General features: G+C 44.4%; 4 protein-coding genes and 1 non-coding gene across 12 annotated transcripts in view; 3 read left to right on the forward strand and 2 right to left on the reverse strand.

Annotated features, from left to right (window-relative positions):
- Window positions 1-3,567: 3,567 nt before the first annotated feature.
- LOC115137946 (beta-1,4-glucuronyltransferase 1-like) lies at window positions 3,568-8,312 on the reverse strand. 4 transcript variants are annotated; one of them, XM_029674269.2, is made up of 3 exons: window positions 6,878-8,312; window positions 4,802-5,002; window positions 3,568-4,449 (listed from the first exon to the last, which is right to left on the reverse strand). In XM_029674269.2, exons 1-2 carry the CDS (start codon window positions 7,982-7,984, stop codon window positions 4,811-4,813), a joined length of 1,299 nt encoding a protein of 432 aa, XP_029530129.1. In that variant the 5' UTR covers window positions 7,985-8,312; the 3' UTR covers window positions 3,568-4,449; window positions 4,802-4,810. The 4 variants fall into 4 exon arrangements, with proteins under 4 accessions (XP_029530129.1, XP_029530128.1, XP_064881468.1 ...); XM_029674270.2 differs by lacking the exon at window positions 3,568-4,449 and adding an exon at window positions 5,426-5,552 and having other exon boundaries at window positions 4,915-5,002; XM_029674268.2 differs by having other exon boundaries at window positions 3,568-5,002.
- A 4,834-nt stretch (window positions 8,313-13,146) lies between these two features.
- Window positions 13,147-13,228, forward strand: trnas-gcu (transfer RNA serine (anticodon GCU)). Its single transcript has one exon. It is a non-coding gene; the product is annotated as a tRNA-Ser (tRNA).
- Window positions 13,229-13,834: 606 nt separating this feature from the next.
- Window positions 13,835-17,251, reverse strand: LOC115137949 (prefoldin subunit 2-like). 2 transcript variants are annotated; one of them, XM_029674280.2, is made up of 5 exons: window positions 17,140-17,251; window positions 16,546-16,590; window positions 16,170-16,258; window positions 15,748-15,871; window positions 13,835-15,142 (listed from the first exon to the last, which is right to left on the reverse strand). In XM_029674280.2, the coding sequence occupies exons 1-5, from the start codon at window positions 17,218-17,220 to the stop codon at window positions 14,963-14,965; spliced, it is 519 nt and encodes a 172-aa protein (XP_029530140.1). In that variant the 5' UTR covers window positions 17,221-17,251; the 3' UTR covers window positions 13,835-14,962. The 2 variants fall into 2 exon arrangements, with proteins under 2 accessions (XP_029530140.1, XP_029530141.1); XM_029674281.2 differs by lacking the exon at window positions 16,546-16,590 and having other exon boundaries at window positions 17,140-17,247.
- Window positions 17,252-17,281: 30 nt separating this feature from the next.
- nit1 (nitrilase 1) lies at window positions 17,282-20,381 on the forward strand. 2 transcript variants are annotated; one of them, XM_029674279.2, is made up of 7 exons: window positions 17,282-17,382; window positions 17,554-17,637; window positions 18,097-18,333; window positions 18,487-18,590; window positions 18,659-18,795; window positions 18,917-19,042; window positions 19,359-20,381. In XM_029674279.2, the coding sequence occupies exons 1-7, from the start codon at window positions 17,324-17,326 to the stop codon at window positions 19,626-19,628; spliced, it is 1,017 nt and encodes a 338-aa protein (XP_029530139.2). In that variant the 5' UTR covers window positions 17,282-17,323; the 3' UTR covers window positions 19,629-20,381. The 2 variants fall into 2 exon arrangements, with proteins under 2 accessions (XP_029530139.2, XP_064881470.1); XM_065025398.1 differs by having other exon boundaries at window positions 17,309-17,386.
- A 90-nt stretch (window positions 20,382-20,471) lies between these two features.
- Window positions 20,472-21,381, forward strand: part of LOC115137947 (H(+)/Cl(-) exchange transporter 3) — a 59,484-nt gene continuing 58,574 nt past the window's right edge. The window contains exon 1 of one of the 3 annotated variants that reach the window (XM_029674271.2): window positions 20,472-20,770. The gene's annotated coding sequence lies outside the window, so the exon portion shown is untranslated. The remainder of the gene's footprint in view (window positions 20,771-21,381) is intronic. The other 2 variants (XM_029674275.2, XM_029674274.2) reach the window with 2 other exon arrangements.

Consider the following 21,381-nt stretch of genomic DNA (forward strand, 5'->3'; position numbering starts at 1 on the left):
CGAAAGAGGCGAGGAGGACTTGGAGGCTAAAAGCAAGGCGCTGGTGAGGCTCGGTGAGAGAGATTACCGTGATCCGTTAGGCCTGATTGTCTTTGCCCCCAGTCAGTGTCACGCCCTATAAGAACTGCCCCTACTAGCTGGATACCAGGGGGGCGGAGGGTGGAAGGAAGACGTGTTAGCAGGATACGTTTAAGGTGCTAGCAGTCAGGGTGTCCAAGAACACTGGACTTAACTGGCCAGAGTAATCTGGGTCTGTGCATCGGTGGGAACTCGTTCCATAAGCAGACATAACCTACTCCTGAAGCTGCCATTTGATGACTGATAAGCTCACACTCGTCTAAGTGAGACAGATCACTCCCTCTCGGAGTTCAGTGTTACCAGGTGACAAAAGCTGACCTGTTCCTCTCACCCCTCAGACAGATGTCTCACCTTTTTGGGGAAATGTATACAAAGTCCCGTTGTGTTTGACCGGCTCCTCTCACCCTGAGACACAAGCACTTCTCACATTTTACTGAAGTGTAGTCCTATTTGGTTTATAGTTAGGATATTACTTAAGTAATTAAAAAAACAACATTTCCATGTAGTCAAAAGCTACTTCTGATTTAAAAAAGAAGAAGTCATAGTTAAGTTTTAACATGTTGTTAATCAGTCATGACCTATCAGCTTGAGAGTGACCTCAGTTGAGTGACTCAACAACTTCTACTTGGAGAATGTAGGGCAGATTTGATTTCCCTTTTCTAGTTGGTGACATTTTATTTAACTTACCTCAATGTTGTTTCAATGACACACAATGACTCAAAATGCACCTTGAGATAACCAGACAGCATTTATCCTGTACTGCATCATACAGTTATGTTATTCAACTCTGCATAGAGACAGAGTCGTGGTTCAATTCAATTCCATACAACTTTACTTATCCCCTAAGGGGCAATCAATTAAGAAGGGCATTGATTGATTGATTTACCAGTCAAGTGCACTCTAATGGTCAATCAACAGAGGTAGCCTGTCATTAGCAGCACGCAATAAGGTTTTAATGGTGAACCTTTTCAATGACTGACTGTTTAACATGCTGTGGCCATAAACAACAGGTCATTCAGCACTACTTTAATATACGTGTACGTCCCAAACGGCACCCTATTCCCTTTACAGTGCACTACTTTCGACCGTGGCCCATAGGGCTGTTAAATGTAGTGCACTATAAAGGGAATAGGGTGCCATTTTGGGACACACATTGACTCTCCAGTCCTAGTTTTGGGGTCACTCCTTCCTCACTCCACAAGCCCCCCCCCCCCCCAAAAAAAAACCCACCACTAGGCCGGGGTATCCAGCTGGTCTGGCCTCCCCCCCGTAGTACAGAAGCTGTCCACACACACACACTGTGTGAAACACACCTCCTCTCCTCCTCCTCTCCTTGCTAATCCAGTGGTAGGCCTCCTGCTAGCTCCACATAGAGGCCAGCCCTAATTGCTCTTGTCGTAAAGCTCCCTGACCCAAATAAGCTGCAGCTCTCCAAAGCTGTGGAGATAAACCCCACTTTACCTCACCAAACCTGCTTAATACCCCCCCCAAACACCATGGATGGGACGAGGTGGGGGTTACTAAGGAGGGGTCTGAGGGAGACACTGAGGAGAAGGGTAGGGAATCAGAGAGAGAGGAAGAGACAATATGCTAATAGTCATTGGTCCTGTGAGATAAAGGAGAGGAACACAAAAAATAAACGACAAAAGAAAAGAATGTTGAAGGAAGATTTAAAAAAAATATGATATGGTTGTGAAGTGGAGTTATTGGGGTGAGAGAGGAGATGTGTATCAGTTTAGATAGGAAGACTTCCAAGAAATGTTCAGCTGGTGTTGAGATTATGAGCTGAACGGGTTGGTATGATGAACCAAGTGTCCAGCAGCAGTGATAGCGTGTTATTCACTTTGTCTCTCCACCTGGTTCGGGAACGCAAGGCGGCTTAGCCACAAAAATGTCACTTTGTCACGAACGTCCTCACGTGGCAACCGTCACACCACTAGTCAGCTAACCTCATTAACTTGTGTTGTTGCTATTAAGTTTCTCTATAAAACGGAGATGAGAGATTGTCATATAAATGTATACTTTTTATACCGTAATCCCTTGCGACAGACTGTTTCGCAAGTCTTTAGTCCCTACTCGTTATGAAAAAATATAGCATTTCCAGTTTGGTTTTCAGATATGCCTATACGGCTGTGTTTACACAGGCAGACCAATTTAGATTTTTGTTGGGATCTGATTGGAAAAAAATACCAATATTAGTGGAAAAATATCAGAATTAGGCTGCCTGTGTAAACGCAGCCTATGAAGGCCTATGATTCCCCCTAGAAATACATTAGGTTAGAAAAAAACCAAAACACCACCATGAAGTGAAAAACATCACTTGCGGCTGGGCCATTCTAGTGTTGCTCTGTAGTTCCCTCTTATTGGAAGACTTCTAGGCTACGTCCCAATAATATCTCCTTTGTTCACTTCACTACACTGATTTGAAAGGACATTACTGATATAATAAGAAATATGGTGGGAACTTCCACTAACCCTTGACTCCACCTCGTCCACCCTCCCAATGCTTCCAGATTTGTGGGAAACTAGTGAACGATCGCACATTTCAAAATAATTTGATATTATTGGGACGCAACCCTACTAGATGTGTGTCTGCCTTACAGATCTAATTCAACATACCCCTATCAGGCGTTAGGCAAATCACAGGGCTCGGTAGAGTTTACTTCAATACAGGTCATGTTGATTAGTAAAAAGGGGCCTTTAATTGGATGTTAGGCCAAATCACCTTTGGCGTCAGCTCCCATCGGTTTAGGGATATCTTTTAAACTCAGACATGTTGTGGCCTCACAAGCTGTGAACAACACCACACTACAGATACGGTTTGCTCGGATGGAAAGACACAAGTTCACTTGCAAATACATGAATGGATAACTGTCCATTGTTTTATATATGTTGACTTTTCCACTTCCTGAATTGACAACGGAATTCATTAAAAAACGGGAGAGAAGTTGAGATATACCGAATGTGTAGTTTTTCATCCAATCATCTAAGTCAGTACCCCCAACAGCACACATTTAAATTTTAGCCCTGGACAAGCACACCTGACTCAACTAATCATCAATCCCTCAATGAGTAGAATCAGGTGTGTTTCTCCAGGGCTTCAACAAAAATGTGTGCTGTTGGGGGTACTGGAGGACTGGAGTTGAAGACTTATCTGAGATGTAAACACCTTCCCAATCATCTAAGAAGTATATGGTTAGCATGAAAATCTTCTGGATTGACGTACTCAGGAACTTGATTTAGAATCAACAGAACAAGAACTGTAGTCCTACAAGATATATCCTCTGAACATAGAGAACCTTCACTCCATTGCCTTCTGCTGGTGTGTGTTGCTACTACACACAAGTGTGTGCCAAAAAAGCGTTCTACATAGCAAATTGAAATGGTCAAAAAATATTTAGATCGTTTTAAATAATGTAGTAACATAGATCAGCCAATTAACTTCCACTCCAAATAGGACATTTAATGAAAAGCAATTTAAGAATGAAGTTAAAGTTTTGTTGTATTTTAATAGGAATCCAAACAAACCATGGACATTTACTTTCAGACAACTTGAACCACTCTCAAGTCAGGGAGAAAACATTACATTTGAAAAATATCTCACTAATATGTAAACTTTCAAAATGCAATTAAAAATGTACTCCCAAATAACTAAAAACAACATTTATTAGTGGTTGGAGTACAGAGCTTCTCTGTGCTACAGTAAGTTCTTCACAGGTCTAACGAGTCAGTCCCCATCTATGCAGAAAATAGTAGTACTGTACCATATGTTCACACGCCAAATATCCAGGATGCAGACTATGGGTAGGTCCCGATTGGCACCCTATTGTTCCATTAGTAGTCTATAGGGAATAGGGTGCCATTTGGGACGGACGCTAGGGCCTACACACTGTACGTGACCTGAACAGCTGATCACCTTTAAGAAAACAACATCAGTGTTCACAAAACACTTCACACTTCGAATATTCACAAACCATAACAATCTAATCTTTTATAAATAAGTGAGCATTTCAATTAAATAGAGTATTTTTGTCAGTAGTAGTGAATAACATGTATATTATCCATTGCTTTTACAGTCTCTCTAAACATTCATCAGTGTTTGTAAAACCTGCAGGTATTAAATAACTAACTTTTTCCAGTTAACACGCTGGTATCATAACAGTGGTAGACCGAGACCACTCACTCTTTCCTGCTACATAGACTGCATCTCTCTATGGTAGTGTCCCAACTTATATAGAACAAGGTCATATTTACAAAATATTCTGTGTCACAAATACTCTGTAAGTAAAAAGTTTCAATGTTTTGTTCTCCTTGAGCTGGATGAAGGTCAGAGGGCACTGGAAACCACTGGAAATGATAGGACCACCCTCACTGTAAATACATAGGTAACGATGATGAAGAAACCCTAGAAGTCAGGTGTCTCTCCAGGGGTTGAATGAAAGAAAAATTTGCAGAAATTGATGGACCAGACTGGCTCATGTTGTAGTGTAGGGAGTCATTTGTTGATTTCTTGATGGACAAAAGTCTTGTGAACTTCTCCAAATCAACCCCTAGAGCCATACTTAGGGGAGAAGTGATCCAATGCTGAATCACACTATAGGGCCAGACCGTACTGTTGGCTTGGATATCATCCCTAGCACGATACCAGCAACTATGGTGGCTGCGTAACCAGGCCAACCCATTGATTCACCGTATAGTGTCAATCAGGCACCAGTGTTCTCACCTGGTCTCCTCAGCAGCGTCGAGGGGAGGAGGGGTACTTGGTCTTCAGGCCCTCCTTGAAGCTGCGGAAGAGCAGGCGGTTCCTTCGGTTCTCCTCGTCTTTCCTGCTGTGGAACTCGCCCTGAACTTTGAACCCTTTGTGCACCACGAAGGCAGAGTTCAGCACGGAGAACCTGTAGCCTGCCACATGGAGCTCACAGGCCTAGGGAGGGGAGAGGAGAAGAGGTAAGGGGGACAACATGAAATGGGGATTACTTTATTCAGCTAAAAGTTTCTCCAGAGATGTTCGATCGGGTTCAAGTCAGGGCTCTGGCTGGGTCACTCAAGGACATTCAGAGACTTGTCCCAAAGCCACTCCTGCGTTGTCTTGGCTGTGTACTTATGTAACAGTATAACTTTAGCCCGTCCCCTCGCCCCTACCCGGGCTCGAACCTGGGACCCTCTGCACACACCGACAACAGTCACCAATGAAGCATTGTTACCCATCGCGCCACAAAAGCCACAGCCCTTGCAGAGCAAGGGGAACAACTGCTTCAGGTCTCAGAGAGAGTGACATCACTGATTGAAACGCTATTAGCGTGCACCACCGCTAACTAGCTAGCCATTTCACATCGGTTACACTCACCTCCCTTTTGACCTCCTCCTTTTCTGCAGCAACCAGTGATCCGGGTCAACAGCATCAATGTAACAGTTTTTAACTTCAGTCCGTCCCTCGTCCCTACCCGGGCTCGACCCTCTGCACACATAGACAACTGACACCCACATAGCATCGTTACCCATCTCTCCACAAAAGCCGCAGAGCAAGGGGAACAACTACTTCAGGTCTCAGAGAGAGTGACGTCACCGATTGAAGCGCTATTAGCGCGCACCACCGCTAATTAGCTAGCCATTTCACATCGGTTACACTTAGTCATTGTCCTGTTGGAAGGTGATCCTTCACCACAGTCTGAGGTCCTGAGCGCTTTGGAGCAGGATTTCATTAAGGATCTCTGTACTTTGCTCCATTCATCTTTCCCTCAATCCTGACTAGTCTCACAGTCCCTGCCAATGAAAAACATCCCCACAGCTTGATGCTGCCACCAGCATGCTTCACCGTAGGGATGGTGCCAGGTTTCCTCCAGACGTTATGCTTGGCATTCAGACCAAAGAGTTCAATCTTGGTTACATCAGACCAGAGAATCTCGTTTCTCATTGTTTGAGAGTCTTTAGGTGCCTTTTGGCAAACTCAAAGTGGGCTGTCATGTGTCTTTTACTGAGGAGTGCCTTCTGTCTGGCCACTCTACCATAAAGGCCTGATTAGTGGAGTGCTGCAGAGATGGTTGTCCTTCTGGAAGGTTCTCCCATCTCCACAGAGTAACTCAGGAGCTCTGTGTCAGAGTGACCATCGGGTTTTCTGACCAAGGCCTTTCTTCCATTTAAGAATGGAGGCCACTGTGTTTTAGGGGACCTTCAATGCTGCCAAAATGTTTTGGTACCCTTCCCCAGATTTGTGCCTCGACACAATCCTGTCTGAGCTCTAAGGAAAATTTCTTCGATCTCATGGTTTTGACATGCACTGTCAACTGTGGGACCTTATATAGACAGGTTGTGTCTTTCCAAATCATGTCAACTGAATCAATTGAATTGACCACAGGTAGACTCCAATCAAGTTGTAGAAACATCTCAAGGATGACCAATGGACACAGGATGTACCTGAGCTCAATTTCGAGTCTCCTACCGAAGGGTCTGAATAATTATGTAAATAAGGTATTTCTGTTTTTATTTTTTATAAATTTACAAAAATATCTGAAAACCTGTTTTCGCGTCATCATTATGGGGTATTGTGTGTAGATTCCTGAGGATTTATTTTAAATCTATTTTAGAATAAGGCCATCACATAACAAAACGTGAAAAAAGTCAAGTGGTCTGAATACTTTCCAAAGACACTATATATTTTACTGCAGTGCAAGGGTTCTGCAGTGTACGGTGTCAGTTGATGTAGTGAAGCCCTAACTGTGTGCAACGATACACACACACACGTGCCGCATCTCCACTGCAATCTAGAGTACCCGGTTACCCGTATCCATACAGCACATACCTGGCTGATGCGGTTGAAGCCGTACTGCCTGAAGTTCTCGTCATACAAGGGCACGGTGCGGTGCCCGATGTAGAAGGGCTCCCAGGGGTCCACCCAGGATAATGTATAGGCCACATCCAGGGGGCCCAAACCCTGACTGTGTCTGTTCACCCACTGAGAGTAGTTTGTGGGGGCCTGGCACCGCGGGCATAGCTCCTCGTAGAAGGGCCTCACCTCGCCCACCTGATACAGCTGCACCAGCTCCGACTTGGTGGCAGGCATCTTGCGTACGTGGCGGATCTCGAAGGCGGGCAGCACGAAGACCTCGTCCGTGGCGGGTTCACGTCTCATGACCAGTGCCAGAAACTGCTGGTGGAGGTCAGCACTGGGCGCCATGTCGATGTCGATGACCAGGATGTAGTTGGCTTCCGTGCCGCCACGGGCAACGTTCCGAAGGAGATTATTCGGGTAGGAGACGTTTCCATTTCCACCGATGGCATAGTTCTGGTATTTGTCTCGGTGCGTCTCGAGCCTGGCAAACACAGCGGCACAGTCCTCAAGCCCGGTGAAATGCTCCCGGTCCTGCTCTGGGAAACTGGCCATCTGCCCAGAGTGGCACACCAAGTGAAAGTCCACCAAGGCCTGGATCTGAGGGCAGAAGATGGTGAGGGCGTAGACCAGGGCTGTGGCAAACTTGACATCTTGGCCATGAGCGAATATGGCCACAGAGAGAGGGTTTTGCCACCTTTCCACTAAAGAATTCAGGTGGTGCAAGTTGTTGATGGATGTGTGCGTTGCTAAGGCCAAGAAGTGAGAGCTGGCATCCGCTCCTGGTTTCTGATTGGTAGAGAAATCGCTTTTTATCAAGTTCTTGTACACGCGGTATTGTCCGCTGGGATCAAAGATACCCCCTGTGGACAGAGAGTACCTGAGACGCTCTTTCCGTGAGTTTTTCTCCGGGTTGGCATTTTTCTTGCCAGAGCTCCCGAAGAGCTCTGAGTATCGGTAGCGCTGCTGCTTACCGTGCAGTTTCGATAGGAAGGAGAGGTAGATCATTTGTAAGAGTGCCACGAGCACCAGAGCGCCGAGCACCACTTTGAACGCGGAACATTTCTTAGATAAATGCATTCCCGACCTTTACATGTACACCACATGCAGCAAGTCAAAACTACTTGAGCAATATGCCCCAGGAAGGTATCAAATCTACCACTGCTAGTTGGCTAGCTAGCTAGTTAGCTACACGGCGCTAGCTAGCTAATTTGGCAATTTGGGTACGTGGGGGAGCTCGAATATCTCGTGTCGTTGACACCACGCAGTGCTGCCACAGGGTTCGATTTTAGATCGTGAAATCATTGTACGTGCCTCCTTCATATCTGATGCTTTGCGGTTCTGTTTATCTCATAGCGTTTCAGGAACATCAACAAGACGTTAGGACGTGTTATTCTTCTTCGATGGGGTTTATCAGCGATTGGCATCCAACTTTATGGTGCATTACCGACACCTACTGTACTGGAGTACGGAGAGAAACCAAATCCTACATGCCAGCTCCGTTGCTCTTAAAAATATAAAATATGTGTGACTATATCTAATGACGTTCTACTCAATATACTCTAAACTAATTTCCTGTATCCCCTTCTCCCTCATACTGGATCTCAGCAATACATGCTCCAAGGTGTGTGTTCCCTGGCAATAATCACATTTTCCTGTTGGATGCTTTCCGATCACATTTAAGTTCTTATTTAATTAGCCGTGTCCCAACCTTAATCTTGTAAAAATAGCCTCCTCTCTTCTGTCCCTTCCTCTCGACCTCCCCTCCTTTCCTCTGTACTGGAAATAAATGCCTTCCCTTGGTATCTGTAGTCTCTCCAACACTCCCAGATCAACAACTGGAGGCAGGAGAAGCCATGGTGGATGTGCAGGAATAGCTACTGTTAGACTAAACTCCCTTGCATACAGTCCCATCTCCTTCACCTGGGTATTACCCACCCACCCAAAGCTTGTGTTCTGCCTTCGCCAATTCCAATTCCTCCTTTGGCCGCTTTTCCTTCCAGTTCTCTGCTGCCAATGACTGGAATGAATTGAAAAAAATCACTGAAGCTGGAGACCAATACTTCCCTCACTAACTTTAAGCACCAGCTGTCAGAGAAGCTCACAGATCACTGCACCTGTACATAGCCCATCTGTAAATAGCCCATCCAACTACCTCACCCCCTCCTTTGCACCCCAGTATCTCTACTTGCACATTCATCTTCTGCACATCTATCACTCCAGTGTTTAATTGCTAAATTGTAATTATTTCCCCACTATGGCCTATGTCCTTATCTTACCTCATTTGCACACACTGTAAATATACTGTTTCTCTATTATGTTATTGACTGTATGTTTGTTTATTCCATGTGTAACTGTGTGTCGCACTGCTTTGCTTTATCTTGGCCAGATCCCAGTTGTAAATGAGAACTTGTTCTCAACTAGCCTACCTGGTTAAATATAGGTGAAAAAAATGGCAGCTGCTGTCTCCTAATCTGCAATGGCATATCCCCCATCTCCACCTGTAGTGCAGCCACTGGGGATGTCCGAAACACCCCTCTACATATTCCGAGTCCTTGCTCCAGTATGACATCTAGCCTTTCCAATGAGGTCCGGGCTGCCCAACCATACGCAATACTGCCATAGTCTATTACAGATTGGATCAATGCAACATACATTATCCTCAATGAGGAACGCCCAGCCCCTCACTCCTTCCCTGTCAGACAGTGCATCACATTTGAGCACCTTCTTACACTTTCCCAACACTCAATGTGTTCTGCCCAGGTCAGTCTAGTGTCAACGTTTACCCCAAGGAACCTGAAGAACCCCACCCTCTCCAAGTTTTTCCCATATAACCTCAAGCATACCTCATCTCCCACCTTCCTTCTGGTAAAGAACACTGTCTGAGTTCTCTACAGAGAACCGGAATTCCCACATTAATGCCCACTGCTCTACCTCCTCAATTGCTTCCTGTAACTTCCTTACTACGTATGGCACATTTCTTCCCCTCTTCCATGAGGCCCCATCATCTGCAAATAACAACCTCCCAATATCTGGCTGTACCCGAGAGTAAACATTATTGATCATGATTGAGAACAACAGAGGATGAATCACACTCCCCTGTGGTGTACCATTATCCACCAGGTAGCTGCCTGATAGTGACTTCCCCACCCTTCCAAACAGGAAATCCTTTATCCAGTTGTACGTTCTTCCTCCTACCCCAATGATATCAAGCTTGATTAACAACCCCTCCTTCCACATCATATCATACTTCTCCACATCAAAAAAACAGCTACAACAGTCTCCTTGTTCACCTGAGCCTTCCTGACCTCTGTTTCTAAGCAGAGCACTGGGTCCATAGTTCCCCTACCGTTCCTGAACCCACTCTGATGTTGCGATACTAACCCCCTGCTCTCCAGGAAGTAAGTTAGCATCCCTCCTATCCTCCCTCCTATCTAGTGCCCCAGGATGCTCCTCTCTCGTTCTCCCTCTGTCCCTGACAAATTTGCTGAGCTATGCACTTGGACAAATGCTTTGGCCATCATCTCTCATCATCTGTTACTGCCACATCCTTCCCACTCATCAACACTGGATAATCCCACTCCCTTCTGACCCCACTCATCCTCTTAATCATCCTCCACACTTCTCTCGCAGGTGTCACCCTTCCAATGGTGTCACAGAACCGACGCCAACATGACCTCTTTGCCTGACAGATAGTTCTCACCAGGGCCTGATAATACTGAATCAGATGTTGGAAGTTATGCATCCTTTTCAGTATTCTAAATGCCCTGTTCCTACTTCTCAGCATTGCCACACTCTTCTGTCCACCACAGGACTGCTTTCCTCCTTCTCCTCCCTGAACTCTTAGGTATAGCCTCAGTAGCTGCCCCCACTAACGCTGTTCTCACGCAGTTATTCATACTATCCACATCCCCTCTCATATCCACCTGAGCCATCACCTGCTCACTCAGCTCCTGAAATTGATCCCACTTTGTCCTTCCAAACACCCACCTGCCTACTCCATCCACTGACACCTCGTCCTCACTCCGGCCTACTGTGCATACTATGGGGTAATGATCACTCCCTACTGTCGACTCCTTCCATACCTCCCACTCACAGATTCCTGCCATCGCACTAGATACCAGAGTGAGGTCCAAGGTAGAGCCTTTCCCTGTGGCTACATCAATCCTGGTCCCCCGGCCATCATTCAGGCACAACAGATCTTTAATTTCTATTAGATTTTCTATTACTTGGCCATTTCCATCCATCTGCCCCCCCCCCATTAAAATCCCCACACCACATTACTTCTATCCTGGCCCTCCACCCTCTTCAGCACTTCCAGGTCCAATATCTTCCAGGGGTTTTAGTTGTTCACTACCACTAGCACCCGTACTTGCTTTTAAAAGGTAGCACATCACCCCCCCCCCTACATCTCTGTCTTTATGAACCACAAGTGGTGCAGTGGTCTAAGGCACTGCATCGCAGTTGCTAGCTGTGCCACTAGAGATCCTGGTTTGAGACCAGGCGCTGTCTCAGCCGGCCCATTGGGCGACGCACAATTGGCCCTGTGTCATCCGGGTTAGGGAGGGTTTGGCTGGCAGGGATGTCCTTGTCCCATCACGCTCTAGTGACTCCTGTGGCGTGGCAGGCTGGGCGCATGCATGCTGACACGGTCACCAGGTGTACGGTGTTTCCTTGGACATGTTGGTGTGGCTGGCTTCTGGGTTAAGAGGGCATTGTGTCAAGAAGCAGTGCGGCTTTGTTGGGTTGTGTTTCTGAGGACTCAGGGATCTCAACCTTCGCCTCTTCGGAGACCGTACAGGAGTTGCAGCGATGAGACAAGACTGTAACTACCAATTGGATACCACGAAATTGCAGATTTTCTTTACAAAAATATCTATGTACACCATATTGCCGCCCAACTGCCCCGTAATCCCCGGTCTAGATGCTCCTAACCATCTCTCCCTTGAACCTGTATCTCCCTGGATCACCCTCACTGCCTCTGCATATGACACTCCTCTCTCCACTCTCACTTGTTGCACCTCCACTGCCTGCTTCATTGCCTCACACCCACTATGAGCACCCCCACAGCTGCAGCACTTTGGTTGTACACCATCCCCACACTTCCTATACTCACGCTCCCCTCCACACCTGGCACACCTCTTTTTCTCTTTACAGACTGTTGCCACACGCCCAAACTTCTGGCAGTTATAACATCTTAAAGGCTTTGGTACATAAGCCCTCACCTAATAACTCATATATCCTATGGTTACTTTATTTGGCAGTACCCTGTCCTTGAAGTGTAACAGAATAGACAGTAACAGAATCTACCGTAACTCCACCCCTTGTTGCTTGCAATCTTTGAATACACTAAAACGCCTCCTCTCAAATTGTACCTCTTTAGTGCTAACACTCGCAGGCACTCCTGTTATCACCCCTTTAATCCACTGCTTCCCTGCTTGATCAGTCCAGCTGCTCGACACCACCTTACACTTCCCTATTTGCGCCACTCTGAGAGCGTTTTCCCTCTGCGCCATGTCCTTACAGAAAACCAACAAGCTCCCATCTCTTAACATTTTAGCATTGACAACTTCCCCAATCAACTCTTTTATCACAGCCGTCAACCTTATCGTACTCATCGCCCCAACTCCTCCTTCCTCCCTAAACTTCAGAATCACTTTATGGTCCTCACCTCCATGCTCCCCTCGCGATTTATCTTGCCCTTCCTCGGCACTTTCTACCTCCGAACTGCGGCTAGCTTTGGAAACTATGTTGCTCTCCTCAAACTTCATTTTCTGCCCCATAGACCTCACGCTCCCCTTCTCCCTTTCAATCCCGCTTTATTTTTCTTACTCCCTCCTTCATTCGTACCACTATGCTTCACTTTCTTATCCATCACTATCTCCTGTCATCTCTGACCCAATCTCAGCACAGCCGTGCCGAGTAAAGTTTGATTGTTTTTTAAATCAAAGATTGATCGCTAGCCTCAAGCTCAGACTCGAAGCCTTGTGTGTTTGGAGTAGGGGCAACTGTGATATTGTCTATGCGCTTTTCATGTTACCACAAACCCTAAAATAGAATGGCATATAGAGTTTGACATAATGGAGCATTTTTTGTGTTCCTAGCAAACAGCTGGACATTCAAATATGCTGTGCGGCTAGCTAGCACTTTTATGAAAATGGTATATTGAACATGAAAAGCTAATATAGCAAAATTAATCAATTGAGATAAATTGTATTGTTGCTTCTAGAGTATACGTAGAGGACGAGGTGGCCGAGTGGTTAAGGCGATGGACTGCTAATCCATTGTGCTCTGCACGCGTGGGTTCGAATCCCATCCTCGTCGGCAATTATTTTCCCATCTCACGAATAGTAGTGCTACAAACACTATCTGCTAAATAGTCCATATCCGTGTTTGTTGAAATTAAGACGATCTTCGTCAAAACCACCAGTACCTTTGAAACTATTCTAATGTTACATTAAAACATATGTTGCGAATTAGTATAGCCAAACTATTTACTTACTTTACTATTTACTAAATTGTGATAGATGTATGAATGATCGATTGTATACAGTAAGTACCAAGAGCATGTTCATGTTGCTGTGTACAGTTCCATCACCTACCCTGGACACACAATCCAAACCTTTTTTGTATGGGTACTGTATGAACGTCATTAACGCACCCTTCTAACAGGTACTGTATAGTTTACTTGCGCCGGGGGATGGCATGCCATAGCTCTGTTCATGACAGCTGGTAGGTCCATCCTCTGAAGATGTTGTCCAGGTTTGTTTCATGTGGTATTTCAGGTATTTGCCCATGAAAGGGTCCCCACAGAACGAGACTGCTGGCGGCTTGCTAAAGACGCTTTAAACAGTGACCACCAGCAAACTGATTGTATAATATGACTTATATATTATGTATATACAGGCAAAAAGCAGCAGACATCAGAAACCATGTTTACATTTATTTTTATTCCTAAACATTCACACACAAAAAAAACTAATTTTCTCCACACAACTACATGGTGATAGATTATGTAGTTTAGGGCTGTGTGCTTCAGATACTTTGGGGGCACTTAAGACTATACCAATACATCAGCTGTCAGAGACTGGGCGTGTCTGAAATGGCACCCTCAGCAAAAGTAGTGCGCTATATAGGGAACAGGCTGCCGTTTGGGAGGCTGATTTTACGTTATCCAGATACTCTGGGCACACTGTTTTTCTTTCTTCTCAAATGCACATAGAAATGTGAGTTATATATCTGTCATTATCATTGAACACAAGTCTAAGAAGCAGCAAATATGTTCTGTGCGCACAATTTCTATGCTCCCTGATCTTAAGTTTCATTTTTTGCCTCTTAATTTAGGTTTTGTACACCAGCTTCCAACAGCTGGAAATACAATATTTTGGTTATGGAAAAATATATTTCACAGCAGTTTAGAGCATACAATGATTTTCTACACTTGCTTGTTTTGTCACAAACTGAAATTAGGAGAACTACTCAAATTTTAGCAATGAGGAAATGGCGGAGCTATTTCTGCACAGTGCACCTTCAAGAAAGATTGAAACGATACAGTGTGTTGTTATGAAGTGTTTTTCCAATCAGATTGTCATTCCTTTTGCAAGCATTATTTTACAGCATGCCAGAGACAAACCTCAAAAACAGAGCCCCCAACAACAGGATCAGAATATACATTGAAATATGACTGACAATAGAGTATAAATAAACTTCAAATCAATACATGGTCATCAAGAAGGCATGTCTTTTACAACAATCATCCCGTAAGATTTTGATGAAACACTGTCTTGAGTAAAAGGCAAAAGGCTTGTAATTAAACCAGAGTGTAAGTGAAATGTTAGTTTAAGTTTTGTTGAACTACAGGTGAAAAGGGATCACTTTGATCTGAAATGAATGTTCTGGATAATCTGGCCCTTGTGACATTGGTTAATTATATAATTTCTTTCATGCAAGACACAAGACAAACTCTGCCTTTGAAACGCCTTCCAGGATCTGTGCTGACTCGATGCTCGGTGGCATTCCGCACAATTTCCTATCGTACTAAAGTCTCCACACACAAAGCTACGAAACTAGAACACCGGCACCGCCTTTAGACCCGCCCCCATTGGAGGTAGCTGCCGATTTGCCCTGTCCTTCCTCTCCTTCTCCCACCAATCGGATATTGTATTTTTCCCGATACTCCGTGAGCTCCCGGCCTTTTGTCTGCATCTGTATGTTGAGGGACTCTACAATCTTTGATATCTGTAAGGAAAAGAGAGGGGACAGCAGAATTATAATCATGATGTATGATCAGCAGTGATTTAGTTTTACAAGATAGTATTGCAACAACCTATAGCATTGGTAATTATGTTAAAGGAAAGACGCACCATAATTAACGTTGATCGTGTGCAGTTGATTATGTGCTGGGTGTCAACGAACGGTAGTGATTTAACATGTAGAATTGTCAGGAAATGAAAATAAAGTAAAGGCCGGCATTCTTGTCGGAGGCGATTGGAACGGCCACCTACTATTTTTAAGTACACTTGGCCGTCAGTTGCTCTAGTGCTTTTTCTTTATTAAAAACACTTCCAAGCGAGATTGCCCTCTTGGGAACGTTATGCGACTGGAGTGTTTGGACTGTAGTGTGCCTGGAGTACTTTGGAACCAGAAGGTTAGAGGTTTTCTTCCCCAGTCGGACTATGCTCATGGCCACCACATCATGTACATATTGACAGTTGATATATTAATGGCATCTTCTCATCAAGCAATCTTATTTTAGACAGCCCTTTTTACAACAGCAGTCATTACAAAGTGCTTTACAGCAACCCCGGATTATACCCCAAAGAGCAAAGCAAACAAAAGCTTACCTGTTCTTTATTGCTTCCCAGAGCTGGTAAGACTTCCTTAACCGTCCTCTCCACAAGCACCCCGCCCACCAGTCGGAAGCACTTTCTGGTTGGATCCACGTCTTTTAGGGTCTCGATGACTAGGCTGAGAAAAAAAAGAGGGAAGTTGTGACAGGAATGTAATAAGGGTGAATATCAAAAATCAAAAAGTTAAGACATTATATTCCTCCCTTTGGACCCTTTTTCCTCCAATGCATTTTGAGAGGGAGGCGAGGAGAGGAAATGAGGAATCCAGGGAAGACTTGATTCACCCCCCAGTGTCCAAATCTCTCATCTCTAACACCTTACAGGTGAGATCATTCCTCTCTGTGGCCAAGTCCATAGTCAAGTCCACAGAGGTAAACAGTGAGTGAAATAGAAGCGGTAACTAGTACTGTAGTTACCTGTGCTCGTTGATCTCCATCTCCAGCTCTGCAGCCTTTGAGGCCATGCTGCGCTGTTCTGAGCGCATCCTCTGAAATGCAGCCACAACCTTTTGAACACACCAAACAGATCACATTAAAACATTATCTCATTATAATATATGCCCTTTAGCAAACCCTTTAATACAAAGTGACTGAAAAATCTGGTGACCTGCGGGAAGGCCTGCGTGGGCAACAACTTTAGTCAGTGTCAAAGCTCTCTTACAGTAGTGCATGCATACATACATACATATTCGTACCCGGGTCCCTAGTGGGAGTCGAAACCATGATCCTAGCGTTGCAAGCACCATGCTCTACTAACTCAGGGCAGCCACAACACACAGATTTCTGAACTTACATTAGATTGAACAAAGTTGCAAAAAGCCTCGTTATATAGGCCTACCTGGAAAAGGAAATATTATTAGACCATTTATTGATTAGCTACAAGTAAATACAATAGTCGTTTATTTGTGATTTGTCAAACTGGCAGTATTACTAATGCGGTTCTGTATGCCACTGGTTGGCAAGGGAGAGCGACGCTAATAGCACGAACTGTGACAGGCAGAAATAGTTTCTCATCTGCTCGACAGCACAACTAATCCCTTCCTTGCAATTCGCCTGAGTATCTTACGTTAATGAATACTGATATAAACCTAGTCAGGCTAAAATATTTCAGTTAACTAAAATTATTATAAACTCAATGAGGTATTGTGAATACGACTGATACCAGACTTGGCCTCTAAATCATAAAATATCAGTTTTGAGGAACACACTAGTAGGAAGCAGACGATGGGAGCGAGCTAGCTAGATAGCTAGCTTGCTAAAGTTAACTAGCCAGATGCGTGACTGGCAAGTCCAGGTTTGTATCTCAAAGCCCGCAACTATTAAACAGCATTTGCTAACAACACATTAATATTCGGACAGTTAAGGAGTTAAAGGAGAGTGGGGATACCTGCTCGGCCGACGGCCCTGATTGTTTCCCCCCGATAATGTTGCTGGGTTTGCTAACCGTGCTGCTACTGTTCGCTGCCATCTTGGAAGGGTGTCGCTAGTGGTGGGGGCTGAGGGCCCAAGGCTTACCATCTTGAGCTGTCTCATGTGATTGCCTGTTAGGAAAATCGTAATGAAAACAACACATGAAGAATGTTGTACTAGCTTGTCTCGTAGTCGTGCAATTTGGCGCCGCAAACACAACGTAGGTAGTTACATTGTTGATGTTTTGATACTTTACTGACTGGATTTTGCATTAACTTGAAATTAAAACAGAGTCCAAAGTACAGCACGAGCAAAGAATATACTTTCTGGTGTTGCTCAGTCGGATACAGACAGATTTGTTTTGACACGTCAAGCCAATGTTCGTGCTCAGGTGCAGTTTGAGAAGAACTCGGGTGAAACATTTACTGGACTGTCATTCTTCTTGGGGCTCGAGCTGCATTGGGGTGCATCAAAGGTAACGACACCAGTCAACCTTTTAACGTTGTTTACAATGCATGTGTCTGTTAACATAGCCCATTAAATGGGGGATTAGGGTTGAATAGGTTATTCTAAAATTAAAATGTATTGCCTTTAATTCATTTTCTGTCAAGGTCTACTAGTGTCACTGACTTGTGAATGTAGGTCAATTAGTAATGTTCAGCTATTATAACTAGCCACATATTTTTTACCTCTTACACTAACCCTTTAGATGCTTGACTTTTTTTTTTTTAACTAGGCAAGTCAGTTAAGAACAAACTCTTATTTACAATGTTGTTCTAGGAACAGTGGGCTAACTGCCTTGTCCCGGGGCAGAATGCCAGATTTTTACCTTGTCAGCTCTGGGATTTGATCTAGCAACATTTCAGTTACTGGCTCTATCCATTAGGCTACCTGCCGCCCGACTTAATGTAAACTCAAGTGTCTTTCTTTCCAGGATGTCATCATCATCGCCTCATCCAGTGGCAGCAGTGTGCCAGGTGACCGCAACCCCTGACAAGGAGGCCAACTTCACTGCCTGCAAGCGATTGGTGCAGGCGGCAAAAGAGGGTGGAGCCAGCATGGTTTTCCTACCTGAGGGGTTTGACTACATCGGCTCTAGTCGAGAGGAGACCCTGAATCTGTCTGAGAGGCTAACGGGAGACATTATCTCACGCTACACACTGCTCGCCAAGTGAGTACTCCTAGCTACTGAGTGTGGTTGTCTATTCTATTCATTTCTATTACATCCTCGTCTAATAATAATTATTGAATGGGGGACTTCATCTCATCTTGTTCTGTTATTGATGAGTGTTTTTGCAGTTAATCCACATCTGTCCTTTCTTAGGAAGCTGAGCGTGTGGCTCTCTCTTGGAGGGTTTCATGAGAGAGGGCATGACTGGGAGACGGACAGGCGAATCTACAACAGTCACATCATCATAAATGAAAAGGGTATGAACACACACACACACACACACACACACACACTGAAGTGCTGACACTTTCACTTAACCCTACAGGTGATATAGTGTCCGTATACAGGAAGTCCCACTTGTTTGATGTGGAGCTGCCAGGAAGAGGCGTGTCCTTAAAAGAGAGTGCCTTCACCATACCTGGATCCAGCCTCATTCCTCCAGTTCAAACTCCCATTGGCAAGGTCATTCTATGATTCCACCAATCCTGCTCTCATTGAATTGTTATTGCAACTAACCTCCATCTTTGTACACCAGATTCTTAGATCTACCACCCCAGTATTCTGTCACTGTATTGTGTTCCAGGTGGGACTGGGTATCTGTTATGACCTGAGGTTCCCTGAGCTGTCATTGGCCCTGCTGCGACAGGGGGCGGAGATTCTGACCTACCCGTCAGCGTTCACTGTGGCCACAGGAGCTGCCCATTGGGAGGTGGGATAGATTTTTGCAGAAACACACATCTTCCTCTGTCTTGTACTATAATTTCTACTAGCTACTATTTCTAGCACTGCTATTTCTATGTTTTAATACAAGTTATAACAGTGTTGTTCGAACATGGTCTTGGGGACCCACAGGGTATGCAGGCTTTTGTTCCAGTCCAATACTTACACACCTGATTCAAATCATAAACTTCATTAGTTGATTCAGGTGCCTTAGTACTGGGCTAGAACCCCTGTGGATCCTACTCTTTAGGACCCATATTGAAGAATGTGGACCAATATAAAACACGCTGCTCTTCTAATCGCAGGTGTTGCTTCGCGCCAGGGCCATTGAGACCCAGTGCTTTGTCCTTGCTGCAGCCCAAGTGGGCAGTCACCATGAGAAGCGTTCGTCGTACGGCCACGCCCTGGCTGTGGACCCCTGGGGGGTGGTGATGGGGGACTGTGGAGGAGAGAACACAGGCATGGCTCTGCTGGAGATTGACTTGGAGAAGCTCAGGGACACACAGAGAAACATGCCTGTGCAGCAACATCGCAGAGACACTAGCTTCTACTACAGTTTGGGTGGAAAGGACTGACAATCAAAGGTGTGTCCTAATTCTCCACACTTTTTCTTGAAGTGTGCACTTGTGCACTCCCCCACATAGATTTAACAGCATAGGATTGGCGTAAGCATGTGGCCATTACACCAATCCTATCATTTTTTATCCATGTGGGTACAATCAAATTTCAGGGAAAAGGGTGGAGAATTGAGACATAAGCACGTTCCTATCAGAAAAAAAACACTGGAAGAGCAGATTTACCATGTTAATGATGTCAATGTTGGTATGCTGTATACAACCAGTAGATGGTGATATTGGTATGAGGATTTTACACTCTTTTTTTTTTATATACCACAAATGAGTTATGATGCTGTAATCAAGAAGTTCACCATCTTTTAAAGATGTGATTGACTTTCTGGCTTTTTGACCTTTCAAACAAGAGAAACTAGATTTTCTAGCCACAATCCAATGTTCTCCATGACCAGAAGATATTCCTCTCTTACCAAATGCATGGGGGTTTCCAATGAAGCACTGTATGTGTGTGTTATGATGGATGAAATGAGGACATGGATGAAATAATCTGTTTAATAATACATTCATTATATAGGTCATTATATAGGTCAAATCCTTTGTTTGCTAGAATGATCTCTGTGTCATATGATCTTGTTTGCCTTCAAATCTAAAACATTGCACTCTGACTATTCCCAATCCAATGTCATAGTTTTGGCTTTTAATGTATATTGTTTTATTGTACTTGATGAAACATTTTAATAATAATGTCAAATCCAGCCTCTTTGCTTCTTCTCTCGCTCCTTACGACGGCGGGCGATCAAGAAACCGGATGTTAACGTCACCGGTACAGGATTTTCCCCCCACTTGACAGTACAGCCACAAAGTCGTTAATATCATGAAAACTAAAAATAACTTTTGGTCTTAATTTAACGTTAGGGTTAGTCACAAGGTTAGCAGTGTGGTTACGGTTAGGTTAAAAAATAATCGAAATTGTAGAAATAGGCGGGGTTTATTATTTTATGTATGTATGAATTAACTAGTGACGACCCACAGGAGCGGGACAAAAAACATGGGGAGAATGTCAAATATATTTGAGTAAAAACTCTCCGTTTCTACTCAAGAAAAGGATGATTCGGTATGTCCCGGGTGGAATAGGGATTGCAAAGGTAAAGTATGTTGCTGGTGCACACCGCGATGTGATGAGGTTATATTTGACACACTATCGTAACTACCGTTGGCAATTTGAACTGTGAATACATGTTGCACATCTCTCCATGCATTATGCTTTAAATAATTGTCACCATAATGATGTTGCACATATTCAGCATATGATGCATTTATAGAGAAGTTTGACAGGTCAGTTATGCATATAATAAGAAATCGCTTTGTGAAATTCACCATACCAAATGGTGGAGTTGCATCAAAATCGATCAGGCCCCCCTTAACCAACTGATGTTATGGAGGAGCGCTCGAGCCCCTGCCAGTCGTAGCTTGTTTGTTAGCAAAATTCTAGTTGGCTTTTATATCATACTACGAGACAGTTATTCGCAGATAAATCGTACTTATTTGTGGTTCTAACTAGCTCGCGGCATCTTTTATGTGACATTTAGGATGATGTCATTGTAAGTTATAACATTTGTTGTATCATCCAGAAACACTGCTGACCTAGCTTTAAAAAAAATGTCATAGCACCCCCATGGCATGATACATCAGAAAGGCGCGTGATGACAGATACTGTAGTTGCAGTGGAACTTGGTATTTTCATGCTTATTTAGTG

This window comes from Oncorhynchus nerka, linkage group LG12 (genome assembly GCF_034236695.1).
Source record: "Oncorhynchus nerka isolate Pitt River linkage group LG12, Oner_Uvic_2.0, whole genome shotgun sequence".
Taxonomy (NCBI): Eukaryota; Metazoa; Chordata; class Actinopteri; order Salmoniformes; family Salmonidae; genus Oncorhynchus; species Oncorhynchus nerka.